Source organism: Microcebus murinus, chromosome 13 (assembly GCF_040939455.1).
Source record: "Microcebus murinus isolate Inina chromosome 13, M.murinus_Inina_mat1.0, whole genome shotgun sequence".
Classification (NCBI taxonomy): Eukaryota; Metazoa; Chordata; class Mammalia; order Primates; family Cheirogaleidae; genus Microcebus; species Microcebus murinus.
Window position 1 is genome coordinate 59294096 of NC_134116.1, and position 15897 is coordinate 59309992.

The window sequence follows — 15897 nt, forward strand, 5'->3', positions numbered from 1 at the left end:
AACACATCTAACCTGCAAGGATGCAAAGTAAAAGGGTGGAGATCAGTATTCCAAGCAAGTGGAAGCCAAAAGAAGGCTGGTGTGGCAGTTCTAATTTCAGATGATTTAGTTTTTAAACCAACAAAAGTAGTGAAAGACAAAGAGAGTCATTATATAATGGTGAAGGGCACAGTTCAACAAGAAGAGATAACAATTTTAAATATATATGCACCCAACTTAGGTGCACCCAGATTCATAAAGCAAACTTTACTGGACCTAAGCAAATGGATTAATAGCAATTCCATAATCACTGGAGATTTCAACACCCCACTGACGGCACGAGACAGATCCTCCAAACAGAAAATTAATAAAGAAATAATGGACTTAAACAAAACTCTAGAACAATTGGGTCTGACTGACATTTACAGAACATTCTACCCAAAATCCACTGACTATACGTTCTTCTCATCAGCTCACGGGACATCTCTAAGATTGACCATATCCTAGGACACAAAGTAAACCTCAAGAAATTTAAAAAAATAGAAATCATACCATGTATCTTCTCAGATCACAGTGGAATAAAAGTAAAAATCAACCGTAACAGAAACTCACATTTCTACACAAAAACATGGAAATTAAACAAACTCCTACTAAATGATTACTTCATAAATGAAGAAATCAAGATGGAAATAAAAAAATTCTATACTCCTACACTGCTGGTGGGACTGCAAATTAGTTCAACCTCTGTGGAAAGCAATATGGAGATACCTTAAAGCGATACAAGTGAATCTACCATTTGATCCAGCAATCCCATTACTGGGCATCTATCCAAACGATCCAATGACACGCTACAAAAAAGACACCTGCACTCGAATGTTTATAGCAGCACAATTCATAATTTCAAGGCTGTGGAAACAGCCCAAGTGCCCATCAATCCAAGAATGGATTAATAAAATGTGGTATATGTATACCATGGAGTACTATTCAGCTCTAAGAAACAATGGTGATATAGCACATCTTATATTTTCCTGGTTAGAGCTGGAACCCATACTATTAAGTGAAGTTTCCCAAGAATGGAAAAACAAGTACCACATAAACTCACCATCAAATTGGTATTAACTGAACAGCACCTAAGTGGTCACATAGGTACTGCAGTAATAGGGTAATTGGGCAGGGGGGAGGGGGGAGGGTATATACATATATAATGAGTGAGATGTGCACCATCTGGGAGATGGTCATGCTGGAGACTCAGACTTGTGGGGGGAGGGGGGAAATGGGCATTTATTGAAACCTTAAAATCTGTACCCCCATAATATGCCGAAATAAAAAAAAAAAAAGAAAAAAAAAGATATGGTTTTCATTTTCATTTCTTTAGTCATATTTACAGAGTATAGTTATATCTAAATATGCTGTTTGCAAAAACCAAGCATGGCTCCCATATTCCCTGTAGTGAGATTATGAATATATTAAGAAAGGTAAGAAACATAGAGGGAGGCTACTTGAAATGTTCAATGACAACAAATAACTCACAAGCCACAGCATTTAAAACACTGGCTTAAAACTTAACCTTTCTTCAATGCAGCACTTTAGGAAAAACTATCAAATAAGTAAATTTAAAATAATTCTATGTAACATGTTAGGTTACATTTAGGTTAGTGCAAAACTAATGGCAGTTTTAGCATTGTTGACATTTGCTGTTTGATACTGGAATACATTCTTAGATAAATGTGGTTATGTTATAAATAATTTTAATGTATATTTCTCACTTTATTTTTTTGCTAATGACTTACTACTTGCTGTGTATTTCATATTTATTTTAGACTATGGAAATGATGTTAGACAAAAAGCAAATTTGAGCGTTTTTCTTTTTTGAGTTCAAAATGGGTCATAAAGCAGATGAAATAACTCGTAACATCAGCAACACATTTTGCCTAGGAACTGCTAATGAACATACAGTGCAGTGGTGGTTCAAGAAGTTTTGCAAAGGAGACAGAGGCTTGAAGACGAGGAGCACAGTGGCCGGCCATCAGAAGTTGACAAAGACCAATTGAAAGCCATGATCGAAACTGATCCTCTTACAACTACACAAGAAGTTGCCGAAGAACTCAAGGTCAACCATTCTATGGTTGGTTGTTAGGGATTTGAAGCAAATTGGAAAGGTGAAAAGGCTCGATAAGTGAGTGCCTCATGAACTGACCAAAAATAAAAAAAAAGGTCATTTTGAAGTATTGTCTTCTCTTATTGTATGCAACAATGAACCATTTCTCCATTGGATTATGACATGCAATGAAAAGTGGATTTTATATGACAACCAGCAATGAAGCAGCTCCAAAGCACTTCCCAAAGCTAAATTTGAACCAGAAAAAGCTCATGGTCACTGATTGGTGGTTTGCTGCTGGTCTGATCCACTACTTCCTTCTGAACCATTACATCTGAGAAGTATGCTCAGCAATTTGATGAGATGCACTGAACACTGCAATGCCTGTAGCTGGCATTGGTCAACAGAAAGAGCTCAATTCTTCTCCATGACAATGCCTGACCACACATTGCACAAACAAGGCTTCAAAAGTTGAACAAATTGGGCCTACGAAGTTTTGCTTCATCTGCCATATTCCCCTGACCTCTCTCCAACCAACTAACACTTCTTCAAGCATCTCAACAACTTTTTGCAGAGAAAATGTTTCCACAACCAGCAGGATGCAGAAAATGCTAAGAATTCATTGAATCCCAAAGCACAGATTTTTATGCTACAGGAATAAACAAACTTATTTCTCCTTGGCAAAAAATGTATTGATTGTAATGGTTCCTATTTTGATTAATAAAGATGCATTTAAGCTGGGCGAGGTGGCTCACGCCTGTAATCCTAGCACTCTGGGAGGCCGAGGCGGGCGGATTGCTCAAGGTCAGGAGTTCAAAACCAGCCTAAGCGATACCCCGTCTCTACCATAAAAATAGAAAGAAATTAATTGGCCAACTAATATATATAATATAAAAATCAGCTGGGCATGGTGGCTCGTGCCTGTAATCCCAGCTACTCGGGAGGCTGAGGCAGGAGGATCGCTTGAGCCCAGGAGTTTGAGGTTGCTGTGAGCTAGGCTGATGCCACGGCACTCACTCTAGCCTAGGCAAGAAAGCGAGACTCTGTCTCAAAAAAAATAAAAAAATAAAAAAAAATAAAGATGCATTTGAGCCTAGTTATAATTATTTAAAATCACAGCTGAAACTGCAATTACTTTTGCACCAACCTAATATATGCTTATACTACAGTTACAATGACAATGTTGAATCTTTATATATTGGGAGGGTAAACTATTCCATAAAACTGAAATGCTTATGGACATTAATTAGGGATAACAGAATAAGTGAGATAGAGTAAATTTAATGTTGACTCCCAATATTAAGTATTCTTAATAATTTCCTGGTCACTAATTTAGTATATTTTTGAAGGAAGTAAAGATATTTAAAAACTGTATAAAATAGGTTACCTCAATTTGGAAAAGAACTTTTTTGTTTTTTTCTATTTCTGAAGCTTGTGATTGTTGTTGCTTTGCAACTTGTTCTACAGCGTCTGTTAATGAAGATGTGTCTTGGTTACCTATAACTAGACAAAAGAATAAAGTATGTAATAAAAATTAAAATGCAAATATTTTAAGAAAGCTATATTTCATTACTCAAAATCATGAAAAATGTGATGCTTTTTTCTTATAAATAAACTAAATCTAAATTTATGATTGATAATTTTCCCTTTCTGATTATAAACAAAATCAAAATCAAAGTCAATAATAATAGGCAATTCAAAGTTGCCTGTTGCAATGTTATACCTATTCCTTTAATGTATAAATATTTTGATTGTTCTAATTTTTTCCCAGACCAGTTGCACACATACTATAATTACACTGCTACCGTAACAACTCTAGAGTAATTATAGTTGATAAATTTGCATCATAGGCTTGTATTTTCAGGCTGTTACACTTTTTTCTAAACACTGTATATGTTTCTTTCTGGCAAAATTTAACTGCTTTCCTCTATTCTAATTTGCTATCAATTTTAACATAATTAACCTATCATGCTTTTTGTTATTGCTGATCTTTTAATTATTTTTTTCTTGAGATTGTTTCATTACCTTTTTTGGGAAGTCCCTGAGTCTTCCTTGCTATGTTGTCTGACATTCTCCACATCTGTAAACTCCTCTTTGCTCCTTTTTCAGTTACCTTCTTTACACCTACACAATAATCTATATTGATAATCTTTCACTTTTGTTTTTTCCTGTTGTGTTCTAGTGATCCTGAAAGTTAAATTAATTGTCAAACATGTCAATGGGAATCTTGGTTTTCCTGCTTTTCAGCTGTTATGACCTTGGGTAAGTTTCCTAACTCCTTTGATCTTCAGTTTTCTTATCTGTAAAACATCATAGGGCTATTATAAGTAACGTATGTAACATGCTTAGCACAATATCAGACATATACTAAGTAATTATTACAGATTAGTAGCAGGTGCCTCTGATAGTATGATGAAATAGACTCTGAAACTAGAACCAGAATCTGGGAGAAACAGTGGCAAGAATGATTAGCAACTTCTGCCATGAGTATGGAATGTAGGGAATACAGTACTCCTGTCCAGTGTTATTTTGTCCAGGGTAACCCCTAGCAGGTTTACAATCATATTTTAGTCTACTCTCTATTTAAGAGTAACTGATGAGATGAAGGAGTTTTTCTCCTTACATCACTAAATATCTTTCCTAAAGATTAACCACTTCGGTACGAACATTGACTATAGTCGATAGCGACAGATGAATGCGCACAGCTGAGCGTCTACTATAGTCCATAGCCACAGACGAACAAGTACAGCGACTTTAGCCGACAGTCATGATATGAAGGTGCACAGCTGAGCATCGACTTTAGCAGACAGCCGTGATATGACTTCTAATTTTTCATTTATCAAAATAAAATTGTGAACATTTAAAAATAACGTAATAAATGTATATGTTACCTATTCTGATTTACGTTACAAATAAAGCTGCCTGTAAAGTAAAACAAGCTTTCAGTGCTTTAAAGCTTTCCTCATCACACAATAGCAAAATGGATTCGTCGTCAATGCTCAGCACAAACTATTGTGCGGACTATTAGTGCCAGCTGTAGGCAAGGTTTTGTGGCCAGTGAGCGCCGTACCGAAGTGGTTAAATGCTTTTGAAATATTTTCCATGCACTAAAACTAGAGACAGTGTATGACCTTCAAAACTGTGCGGACTATGAGTGCCGGATGTGGGCAAGGTTTCGTGGCCAGTGAGCGCTGTGCTGAAGTGGTTAAATACAAAATGCTCATGTATTAGTTACATGTATTCTCAAAAAACAAAACTGAAAGAATTGAAACCTGATATATAAATAAAAACAAAGCTAAACTGCTTACTAAGTAAGCAGATTCACATCTATCTAGAAATATTCTACAAAGCTAAAGAAATCCTGACAGCTTAACTAGCAGATTGTCATTATCGTCTCTGAGAATTTATGATTCTCTTCTGTCACTTCATGTCATTTTCTTCAAATCTCACTTTAAACTTACCTCCTTCATGAAGTCTTTCCTGATTCTGAGACCATTCACTCTGTTCATACTGTGTCCTTTCTGCTTAACATACAGAAAGAACTGTCCCAAATTAGTCCTAATTAATCCAAATCTGATTTTCTTTCCAGCTCTTTTGTTTGGGTTTCACAGTCACAGACTTCATCCTTAATTCTACTTACCTCTACATTCATGCCCTTAATTCTACTTACCTCTACATTTATACTTTGTCAATTAATAACAATGGTCAATACTTGTATCCTGCTTACTTTGTGTTAGACACTGTTCTAAGTGCTTCAGATTAAAAAAAAAATTATGTAGTGTTTAATCTGTGTCAAACAGCATTCTAAGAACTTTACAAACATTAACTCATTTAACTCTATGAAGCAGATATTATTATTTTCATTTTATAGAAAAGTACAGTGAGGCACAAATAGATCAAAGAATTTATCTAAAGTCAGACAGCTATTAGGTGTCAGAGATGTGATCTCAATTCAGGTATTTTGTCTCCAAAGTTCACGCTCTTAATGTCAGACCATGCTAGACTACCAAGATTATAAATTTTTTAAGGAAAAACCCATGTCTTTACATATCACTCCAGAATCAAATGACAGCGTCCCCAGGTATATACCAGGAGATTGGTTCCAGGACACCAAACCAAAATCCTTGGGTACTCAAGTTCCACAGTCAGCCCTTTGGAACCCACTTATACGAAAAATAGGCTCTCCCTATACTTGGGTTTCAAATCCCTCAAAGATTACATTTCTGACCTGAATTTGGTCAAAAACATCCTCATATACGTGGCCCCACACAATTCAAAGCCATGTTGTTCAAGGTCAACTGTATTTTGTATTCCTGTGTTGCTAAAATGTCACTTCAATCAACTTCCTCCTTTTTATTCCCATTACTACTAACCACATTTCTTCTTTCAGGAACTATTTCAGTAAAGTGGATTGACAGAACTGCTGCAGTTTTCAGACCTCCAATGGCCTAACACCACAATATGCATAACTGAAGAGGTAACCCAATGAGTTCTTCATGCTTTTACCTAGCAGTAAGCTCTTGCTAAATAAGTTACCTTTGTCGTCAGTCCCCATTTCTCTCTCTCCCGAATCACTGTGCCATTTCCACAATATGCCTAAGACACTGTGGGCACTATTCCCACTAAATTATGTATCTCTATTAACCTCAGTCTTCAGGAGAAGTCTAAGACTCCTTGGTCATCCCTCCTCATGAAGACTCACCCTGATTTGACTTGGTAAGTCCCTTAATTTTGATGCTGTTACCCATTCCCAAACATTTTGTATCTTTCCACTATGACCTCTGAAACTCATATCTTCAGTAAAGTCCTATCCTTAATCTCTTCAGTGAACTTTGCCTTCATGTTTTGGATTTAACTGAAATCCAAAGGTACTGCTTCTACATCCTCAAGCCACTAAGTCTGGAGGTGAGGCATTTTTCCTGTTCCCCATTACCACTGCCAAACCATCATCCTTTTCTCTCTAAAACCCTCTCTGGTTTCTTTAAAGTTCATGCTATAGACTATAAAAGCTTTACTTTTCCTTCTTGTTATCAACTGATTTCCAGATCTCCCCTCCTCACTCCTAGAATACAACATCTGACTTACTGTTTCTCTCTCACTACTCCTCTTATTCTTTGATGTCTTCTCTCATCCATCCTTTCTAGCCACTCACAGAATATAACTGTACCTCATACACAATCACAGATCCAAACTACCTTTTTGTTTTCTAGATCCCTCAGCCTCTCATGTATTCTTCCCTCTCTGCCTGGCTAAGATTCCTTTGTATTAACCCTCGTTTCCCTTACAACTCACTCCCTGTCCTACTTCCCTGGAAAAACCCCAACCAGTTACTTTGCTTACACTCGAGTAGCTAAATATGCTTAAAGAAAGACACACAACTGCACTGTGGTCTCACTTTAAATTCAAGACCATTTATGTCAAGTGGGCTCTCAGGAGTCACCAAGTTTTATAGATGATTGTTTCTCTCCTTCTCCTCTGTCTGTAAATCTCCCACATCTCTTTTACCTTCCTTTCAGTCGATAACTTACTTTTTTATTTAACTGACATAGGAAAAACATCAGAGGGGTTGGTAAATTATCCATCTACCCGTCCTTTGCACCTATACTCATATACTAGTCTACCTGTTTCTGGAAAAGAATACAGTGTCCTTCCTCCTATCTAAGGCCAACCTTCCATTTTTGTACTCCTTTCTTACCTACTCAAAGACATTACTTCTTTAAATGGTCCCTCAATGAAATTTCCCTCTTTACTTGGTCAAATGTATTATCCTGAATGGTTCATCATATATCAACAAACACCACCACCACCATCCTTGCTTGACACTGTAACCTCGTTCAGCTATTGACTCATTTCTTTATTCCCCTTTAAAGCCAAAATCCTTGCTCTCCATTTCCCTTCCTCTCATTCTTGAACCCACTAGAACCAATCATCTACCACTCTATCTTTAAAGCTCTTATGAGAGTATCTACGACCTCCATGTTACCACATTCAATGGACAAGTTCAGTCATTTTACTTGACCTATTGGTATCACTTGACACATTTGATAATTACCAACCTTATTGAAATACCATACTTCTTTGTTTCCATTGCTGGTTCCTCCTTATCTTTCTTACTTATTAAGAAAATAGAGTGTCCTAGTATTCAGCCCTCAGGCTTCCTTCTTTTCTCACACTCATTCTACATATGATACCATCTAGTTCTATGGCTTTAAAATCTACTTACAGGCTGACAACTCCCAAATTTATATCTCTACCCCAAACATCCTTTTGAACTATAGATTCATATCAAATTGCCTACCTGATCTCTCCACTTGTATTTCTAATAGGCATTTCAATCTAATATATTCCAAACTGAACTCTAGATTCCTCTGTCCATTCCATCACTGCCACTAAACCTGATCCATCCTAGTCTTCTCTATTTCAGTAAATTACAAGTTCATTTTTCTTGTTGTTCAGGCCAAAAATCTTAGATTCATTAGCAAGGATGTCTCTCCAAGGGTGTAAAGCCCAGAGAAATTCAACCAGACTTGCCCAAGATAATCATAAAGGAAATATTATTGTTGGTATTTCATAGGCTCTTTGGGAAATCCTAAGGACATCCCACATGTAGGCAACCCAAGGCTGCTGCCCCAATTAGCCTACCCAAGGGACAAACCAGAACCTTGACTCTTTTCTTTCATTACATGCTGTATGAAGCTCTTTTGGCAAAACCCATTGGCTCTACCTTTAAATTATATTGGAATCTAGTTGCTCCTTATCAATTCCAAATACTATCTTAGCAGAGAAGCCTTCTTTGATAACCCTTTCTAAAACATGACCTGTCCTCTTTCACCTTCCATTTTCTTGCTCTGCCTCAATTTTCTTAACAGCAACTATCACCACTGAAATCTTATACACTTGTTTCTTTTCTATATCCTTCTACTAATGTAAGCTCCATGATGACAAAAGTGGCTGGAAGATAAATAAGTGTCTAACTTTAGTCTATTCACTCCAATTCACCCTCTTCTGACAGAATAATGCTCCCAAAGCACTGTTCTGATCATGTCAACATCACAGCCAATTTTTCAACTCCATTTTAGATGATATCTTCTTTGAGAAGTCTTTCTTGATCTTTCTGGGCAAATGTGATCTATTTTTAGAACAATTATTTCTATATCTCTATTATACCATGATAGATAACAGTGTATGTCCTCGAGTAAGACAGAGCTAGTTTTGAATCCGGGTTTTGCCACTTATCAGCTTATTAGGTAAATTATTTTTAACTTGGGCCTCAGATTTATTATTTGTAAAATGGGAACCATACTAGTATCTGCCTAATTAAGGTTACTGTGAAGACTAAATGAAATAATGCATGTAGAGCATTTAGCAAATACCTGTCACAAAGTGAATGATCAACAAATTTTTAGTTTTATTATTTTCATTATTTTATAGTATCTTTACCCATTAAACTATCAGCTTCAGGAATGCAAATACAGTGTCTTATTCACTTTTACTATTCCCTAAAATATTTGATGAAGTATCCTAAAGAATAAAGAAAATTAAATTTGTAATACAATGAAAAATAAAGTAACTGGTACTTCTTCATTTCTAAATCAACATAAATTAAAGAACTCAGGTGATGTTTAAGCGAACTATTCATGAAATTAATGCTTTAAAATTGGGAAATTTTTAGTTTTTTTCCATATTTCTGTCATGGAATGAAAAGAAAAATGAAAACAATCTACTGCCATCTACTGATAATTCATTAGAATTCCATAAATCAAGCAAACAGACTTTAAAGACAAGATTGTCCTTTCAACCATATGTCTTTAAGAAAAATTAGAATAGTCATCAAAAAGAATCAATTAATTGACTAGTTAAAATGTATCATATACCTATTATATACCAGTGTCTTAGAATCTTCTGAAACAAGGGATTACTTCCTTCTTCGGATAGGCAATGGGATTAAATTTTCAGGACATTGAAAAAGAAACCAGAAGGTTTGTACTATTCCTTACCTTCCTAAACAAGATAACATAGGCAAATTCATACATTATCCACATTGCTTCTAGCTTACTACCAAAGGAGGGACTTCTCTGAATGTACAGACAGTGCTGAACTACCAAAACATCTCTTATTTTGGAGGATAGACATAAAGGAGTTGGTCTGCAGCTCAAATCTAAGCTTTCAAGAATGCCCAAGCAACTGTTTCAAAAAGTTTCTGCCTCTGGATCAGAACTTATAGAGCTCTGATGAATATATTTATAACCTATTTGCTTATAAGATTCAGGACACTATAGGATAAGGTCTTTTTTTTTATTTCTCTCAACAAGAAAGCATTAGTTCTAACCCAAGAGGAGCTTTGTAATAGGTTAAATCATGGCCCCCAAAAGATATGTCCATTTGCTAACCCCTAGAACCTGTAAATATGACTTTATTTGGAAAAAGGGTCTTTGCTGATGTAATTGGGTTAAAGATTTTTAGATGAGATCATCCTAGATTTAGGGTGGGACCTAAATTCAATGACAAATGAGAGACTGATTATGCAAATAGACAATGTGCCAGAACACATATGAAAATAGAACTCTGCCCCACACCCTGCAGCATCCAACCCAGAAAACCAACCTATTACCTACAGTAACCCATCCAGGAAGCCAGCCTGTTATGTATAAATCAGAAAGTTAGACCACTATCTCCAATAACAATACAGGAAGCAAAACTATAACCACTGAGTCCAAATGGCCAATGCTTGATTAATAACCGACAGGTTCCCTAATTTCGGTCCCCCCTTCCAACTTGAGACCAATAAGAAAGAGCCAAATGTGCACCCCTAACTAATTACATAGAATGCCCCACTTCTAGTTAGACTGCCTGCAGCTTCCCCATGCCAACAGCCTGTAATCTGGGCATACCCACTCCTTTGCCTGCATTTGACTCTGCCAAAATGCAAGAGATGGTGGCTGACTTTCTTGTAAGCTCTGAATAAATAGCCTTTGCTTGTTCTCATTTGATTGGTCTTCATTTATTTCCACACAGGTGTCCTTGTAAGAGAAAGGCAGAGGGATATTTGAGACACAGACACACAGGGAAGAAGACCATGTGAAGATGCAGGTATGGAGCCCAAGTGATGTAGGCTCTAGCCAAGAAATGCCCAGAGCCCCCAGAAGCTGGAAGAGGCAGAGAAACCATCAAAAGGTGCAAGGTCCTGTCAACACCTCAATTACATAATCTGGCACCCATAACTGGGAGAAAACAAGTTTTTGTTAAGTCTCTCAGTTGTAATTTGTTATGGCAGCCATAGGAAACTAACAGAAGTTTTTAACAAGGAAATTTGCACCTGTTACATGGCCATTTCTGGAAAGGCCCATAAACTTTAGTGTAAATGGCTTAAACACAACTGTTCACAGTTTTTAAAGTTATGCTTTTTAAAGTGATGAGAAGATTTACATGCTATTGTAAGAATGTTTGGGGATTTCCCCAGTGCTTCCCTTTAAAGGTAGGGCACTATCTCTGCCCTCAAATGCTCTAGATCTCCATGAGGGAGAAAGACACATAGTCAAATAATTCAAAAGGAGAAGTACAGTAGATGCTTTCTTAGCTCGTCTATATTTAACCTCTAACCAATTGACTTACTGTATTTCCTTTGTAAATCATAAGTGGCTAATTCCCGTATCATACTGAATGCCCATGGCTAGGAAACTGCTCTCTAGTAAATTTTCCCATATCTGCTCTCCAGTTGAACTGTATAATCTTACAGTGAGTTTCTTGTGTTTGTTCTTAAACCTGTTTATGCCAGTTGTACTTAATATTGTGCTTTCATAATTTAAGTATTACGTAAACCAATGAAATACCATGGAAATAAAGTTTGTTTCTTCAAAAATCTATGTTTAATATTTTAGAAAGACTCAATTAAAGAGGTACGTGAGATAACTTAAAAAGATTATAAAGAATATATCTGTATTCAGATTGCTTCACGAGTGCCTTTAAATTATTTTCCTCTTAAAAGAATGAAATCTTGGGAAATCTTAGCAGATGGTTTAGAGGTATGGTTCATGCTACAGATACAATGCAGAACTCCAATCAGTAGACCATGTACAAATAAAAGGCCTTGGACCTTCTCAACAAATGAGCATATAGTTGTTTTAGATTAAAATAAAAAGTTTAAGGTATTTATGTTATACTTTTACATGATCCTCTGGTTTAAACAACCCTTTTACTTTTCATTTAAAAAAGCTTTATTTAGATATAATTTACATACCATAAAGTTTACCCTTATAAAGTATGCAATTCAATGTTTAACCAACTTTTTCAATTCATTGCTTGCCTATGTGTTGAGAATACATCTATGAGAGAGCTTCTTGAATATGAACAAAATACTAAAGAAGAAGCTATTGATTCTGCTTGATGAGGGGATGGGGACTAAGGGAAGATTATGTTTGTTCCTGAAGAGTTTTAACCAAGAAGCAGTTAAACAAGCATATAAAGGGAAGGGTATTCTAAGTGGAAGGAAAAGCAAATGTAAAGGATGAAATCATGTGGCTTATCCAAAGACCAGCCTTTATTTGAATGGCTTGGGAATAGGGAAGTTATTTTTTCAAAGCTAATTATACATGTGAATCATCTATAGAGATGAAAACAAAACAAAATAAAAAAGCAAAGCAAAACATGCTCAGGCCTGACTCTTAGAGATTCTTATTTAATGTATAGGTGGGGTGGAGTCCCTGCATTAATTTTTTTTTTTTTTTAAATAAGTTCCACTTGTAGTTGTGATTTGAAGCCAGAACTGAGAACCACTGGAGCAGGGTGATTTAGAGTGAAGTTAGGGAGTGTTAGGAAATGTGGCAAGGCCCAGATGTTAAAGGAAATGGTATGCAAATACAATATAAAAAACTCTCTCTTCCCTGACAGCTTCACTATTTGGAGATATTTTCTTTTTCGCTTTTTATTGCCACTACTGCTGCACGAAGAATATGAATCCCCCTCCCCCCTCACCCCCCCACCCCCGTGTCTGAAAAAACAGAGATAAATGTTTTAATCCTGCTTTGTAACTAAAAGTCCTCTATTTTGGTTGAGGTAATATTTAACATAAAACAAGCTCAAGGCAGAGAGCACACTGTCTAATTGGGTGTACCATCTACATAGAAAATAGAAATTTGATATAAACAGTTGCCAGGGATATTGCATAGTAGGTTCCCATTTTAGGTTGGTGCTCCCATTCTCTAGTCAAGCACAAGAATATGCTCACTTCCAAGGACTCTTCTAAACTCCCAGATATTCAAGATTCTCAAATAAATGTTCTTCAGTACTTACCACATGAGCAACAACAGAGATAAAAGGGACCTCTACTTCCATCATAACCAGTTCCACTCCTTTCCCTTACTCTTCAAAGGGTGGATATTTTTGCCCATTTCCCCTTAACACCTGCCTTCTACATAGTAACTGCTCAATAGTTTTAAATAAATAAATGTCATTCTGTTGAAGGACAGATGAGGGATGCTAAATTGTACCTTTACCATGATTCTAGGGATTAGTGCCTTCTACTGTCCTTTCAGTGGCACATATTTAAAAAGGAACATAGAGGCCAGGTGCGATGGCCCACACTTGTACTCTTAACACTTTGGGAGGCCTAGGCCAGAGGACTGCATGAGGCCAGGAGTTTGAGACCAAAGAGTGAGGCCCTGTGTCTACAAAAAAATAGAGGCGTGGCGGCCTGCGCCTGTAGTCCCAGCTACTCTGGAGTCTGAGATAGGAAGGTCACATGAGCCCAGGAGTTTGAGGTTGTTGTGAAGTATGATGCCACTGCATCCTAGCCCGGGCGAGTGACAGAGCAAGGAAGGCTCTGTCTAAAAAAAAAAGAAAGAAAGGAAAGAAAGGAAGGAGAAGGAAAGGAAGGAAGGAGAGAGAGAGAGAGAAAGAAAGAGACAAAGAAAGAAAAGAAAAGAAAAGAAAAGAAAAGAAAAGAAAAGAAAAGAAAAGAAAAGAAAAGAAAAGAAAAGAAAAACAAGACATAGAGGACATCTGTGCTGTCAATTCAAGTGAGTGAAGGAACTGTAAGTAATGAGTGTTGGTCCTATGGGCAAGGAAGGCTGAATCAGCAAAAAGCCAAAGGAAGAAATTAAACCAGCTTGTTTCTGGAAACAAACGAAGAAAAAAAAAAAAAAACACGCAAAACTTCTTCCCAAGGGAGCCCATTATTTGAACCCTGGATGGGGCAAGTTACCAGTGCTAGCGTGACAAGGCCCGGGCTGTGGTGGTTAAACCAAGCGTCGCGATCACACTACTGTGTCAGCGAATCGTCCACAAGTGACCGGAAGAGCGGACTTCCAGTGCGCTCTGGAGAGGGCTTCCCTTCCCAGAAGGGAGGCAGCGGTTTAGTCCCGAGGTCGCTCCAGCGGCCCCGTCTCACGGGGACCCCCCCACGCGCCACCCCCTCGCCGTCACCCGGCCCTCCGCCACCTTCCCTGCCACCATCACGGGGCCGCCGCCCCCGCCGCCTCAAGCCCACCTCACACGGCCCGTAGCCCGCCGCCCCGTCGCTCGCCCCTTCATTTCCCCCAGCCTGAGGCGCCTTCTGCCCAACGACCCGTTTCCCGGCCCGGCCTGCCTGCTCCTGCCTGGAGCCGGCCAGAGGGCCCTTACGCTGCTCTGCTTCCCGTTCCTCTTCCCTCAGCTCGACTGCGGGCTCCGCGAACCGCCCAGACCCGGAACTGCGGAGGCAGCGGCGGGCGCGCTGCGCTTAGCACATCCCGGGCTTCCCCCCGCTCGCGCTCGCGCTCGCGCTCGGCCGCCGCGTGTGCACGGCGCGCGCCCCGGCTGCCCAGCGCGGAGACTTGTACTCCTCACGCCTACTGCGGGGCCTCAGCCTTCGGGTTTCCACAGGGAGCCAACGTCCGTGCCAGGCGCGGGGATCCGTCCAGCCGTGGTCAGGTAGGTGAGGGGAGGCGGGGCGGGTGTGGTCGCCACGCAGACGGGCTTGAGACTCCAGGTGACACGCTTGAGGCTTCCCAGTTTTGTTGAGGCAGGCGCAGGACGGGGCGGGGACCGCCACAGAGATAGCCACAGACGGGGCATGCAATGGAATGTGGAGCGTGAGGAGGCGAGGACTGGGGAATCCGCCTCTGGTGTGCGCCTGTCCCTCGGAGAGTCCCACAGGGGCGGTGGGTGGCGGGTGGAGGTGCACGGCAGGTGCAGAGCCGCAGCCTGCGCCCCTCTGAGCCCAGCGCGAGGTGGAGGAACAGGGACCCGGCTGGGACACACGGTGTGTGGAAATTCACGATGCACAGGGGGGAAGGAGGGCGGTCACTCACTCAAATCTGGCAAAGTGACCTTCGGTAGGAACCCCGTACGAGGGGGAGCGGAGGTTATAAGAGGCTGCAGGAGGACACGGTCGGGGACAAATGGCGTCGCCTAAAGGGGTCGCCACAGAGAGAGCCGCAGCCTGGGGTGGGAGGGCTGGGACTCAGGGGGAATGAATTAAGAAGTCGGTAGGAAGCTCCGTCTCCTCCAGATCGCAGTGGCTTTTGTGAACATTGCGAAGTGAGGAGTACTATGTCAGTTCTGAAGGGAAGTCTATGAGTCATCTCAGCTTTTATCTCCTTGAAATGCGCTCTTCAGGTGCAGCTCCGTTTAACCTCATGAACCTAAGTCCCTGCATAGGAAGGGATGTGACCTAATATGAGTCATATCAGGATTAATGGTATATCATACAGATTGACACCCTGTACTTAGAAAACAGGACTTTCTCTAAATGAACAAGTAATTCTGTACTAGGAGTAAGATTTATCGGGTGTCAGGAGAGTGGTTGAGGGGAAGAGGGAAGGGGTATATACAACCACAACGAG

General features: G+C 39.3%; 2 protein-coding genes across 4 annotated transcripts in view; one reads left to right on the forward strand and one right to left on the reverse strand.

Annotated features, from left to right (window-relative positions):
* CCDC122 (coiled-coil domain containing 122) overlaps positions 1-14807 on the reverse strand; it is a 34850-nt gene extending 20043 nt beyond the window's left edge. Inside the window, exons 1-3 of one of the 3 annotated variants that reach the window (XM_012761029.2) lie at positions 14696-14807; positions 4103-4377; positions 3465-3580 (exon numbers count right to left, since the gene is read on the reverse strand). In XM_012761029.2, the coding sequence (XP_012616483.1) occupies positions 3465-3580; positions 4103-4157 (171 nt within the window). In that variant the 5' untranslated portion in view covers positions 4158-4377; positions 14696-14807. Of the gene's footprint in view, positions 1-3464; positions 3581-4102; positions 4378-14276; positions 14463-14561; positions 14639-14695 lie in introns of those variants that run through there. The other 2 variants (XM_012761031.2, XM_012761030.3) reach the window with 2 other exon arrangements.
* Positions 14808-14840: 33 nt separating this feature from the next.
* LACC1 (laccase domain containing 1) overlaps positions 14841-15897 on the forward strand; it is a 48647-nt gene continuing 47590 nt past the window's right edge. Inside the window, exon 1 of the mRNA XM_012761028.3 lies at positions 14841-14983. The gene's annotated coding sequence lies outside the window, so the exon portion shown is untranslated. The remainder of the gene's footprint in view (positions 14984-15897) is intronic.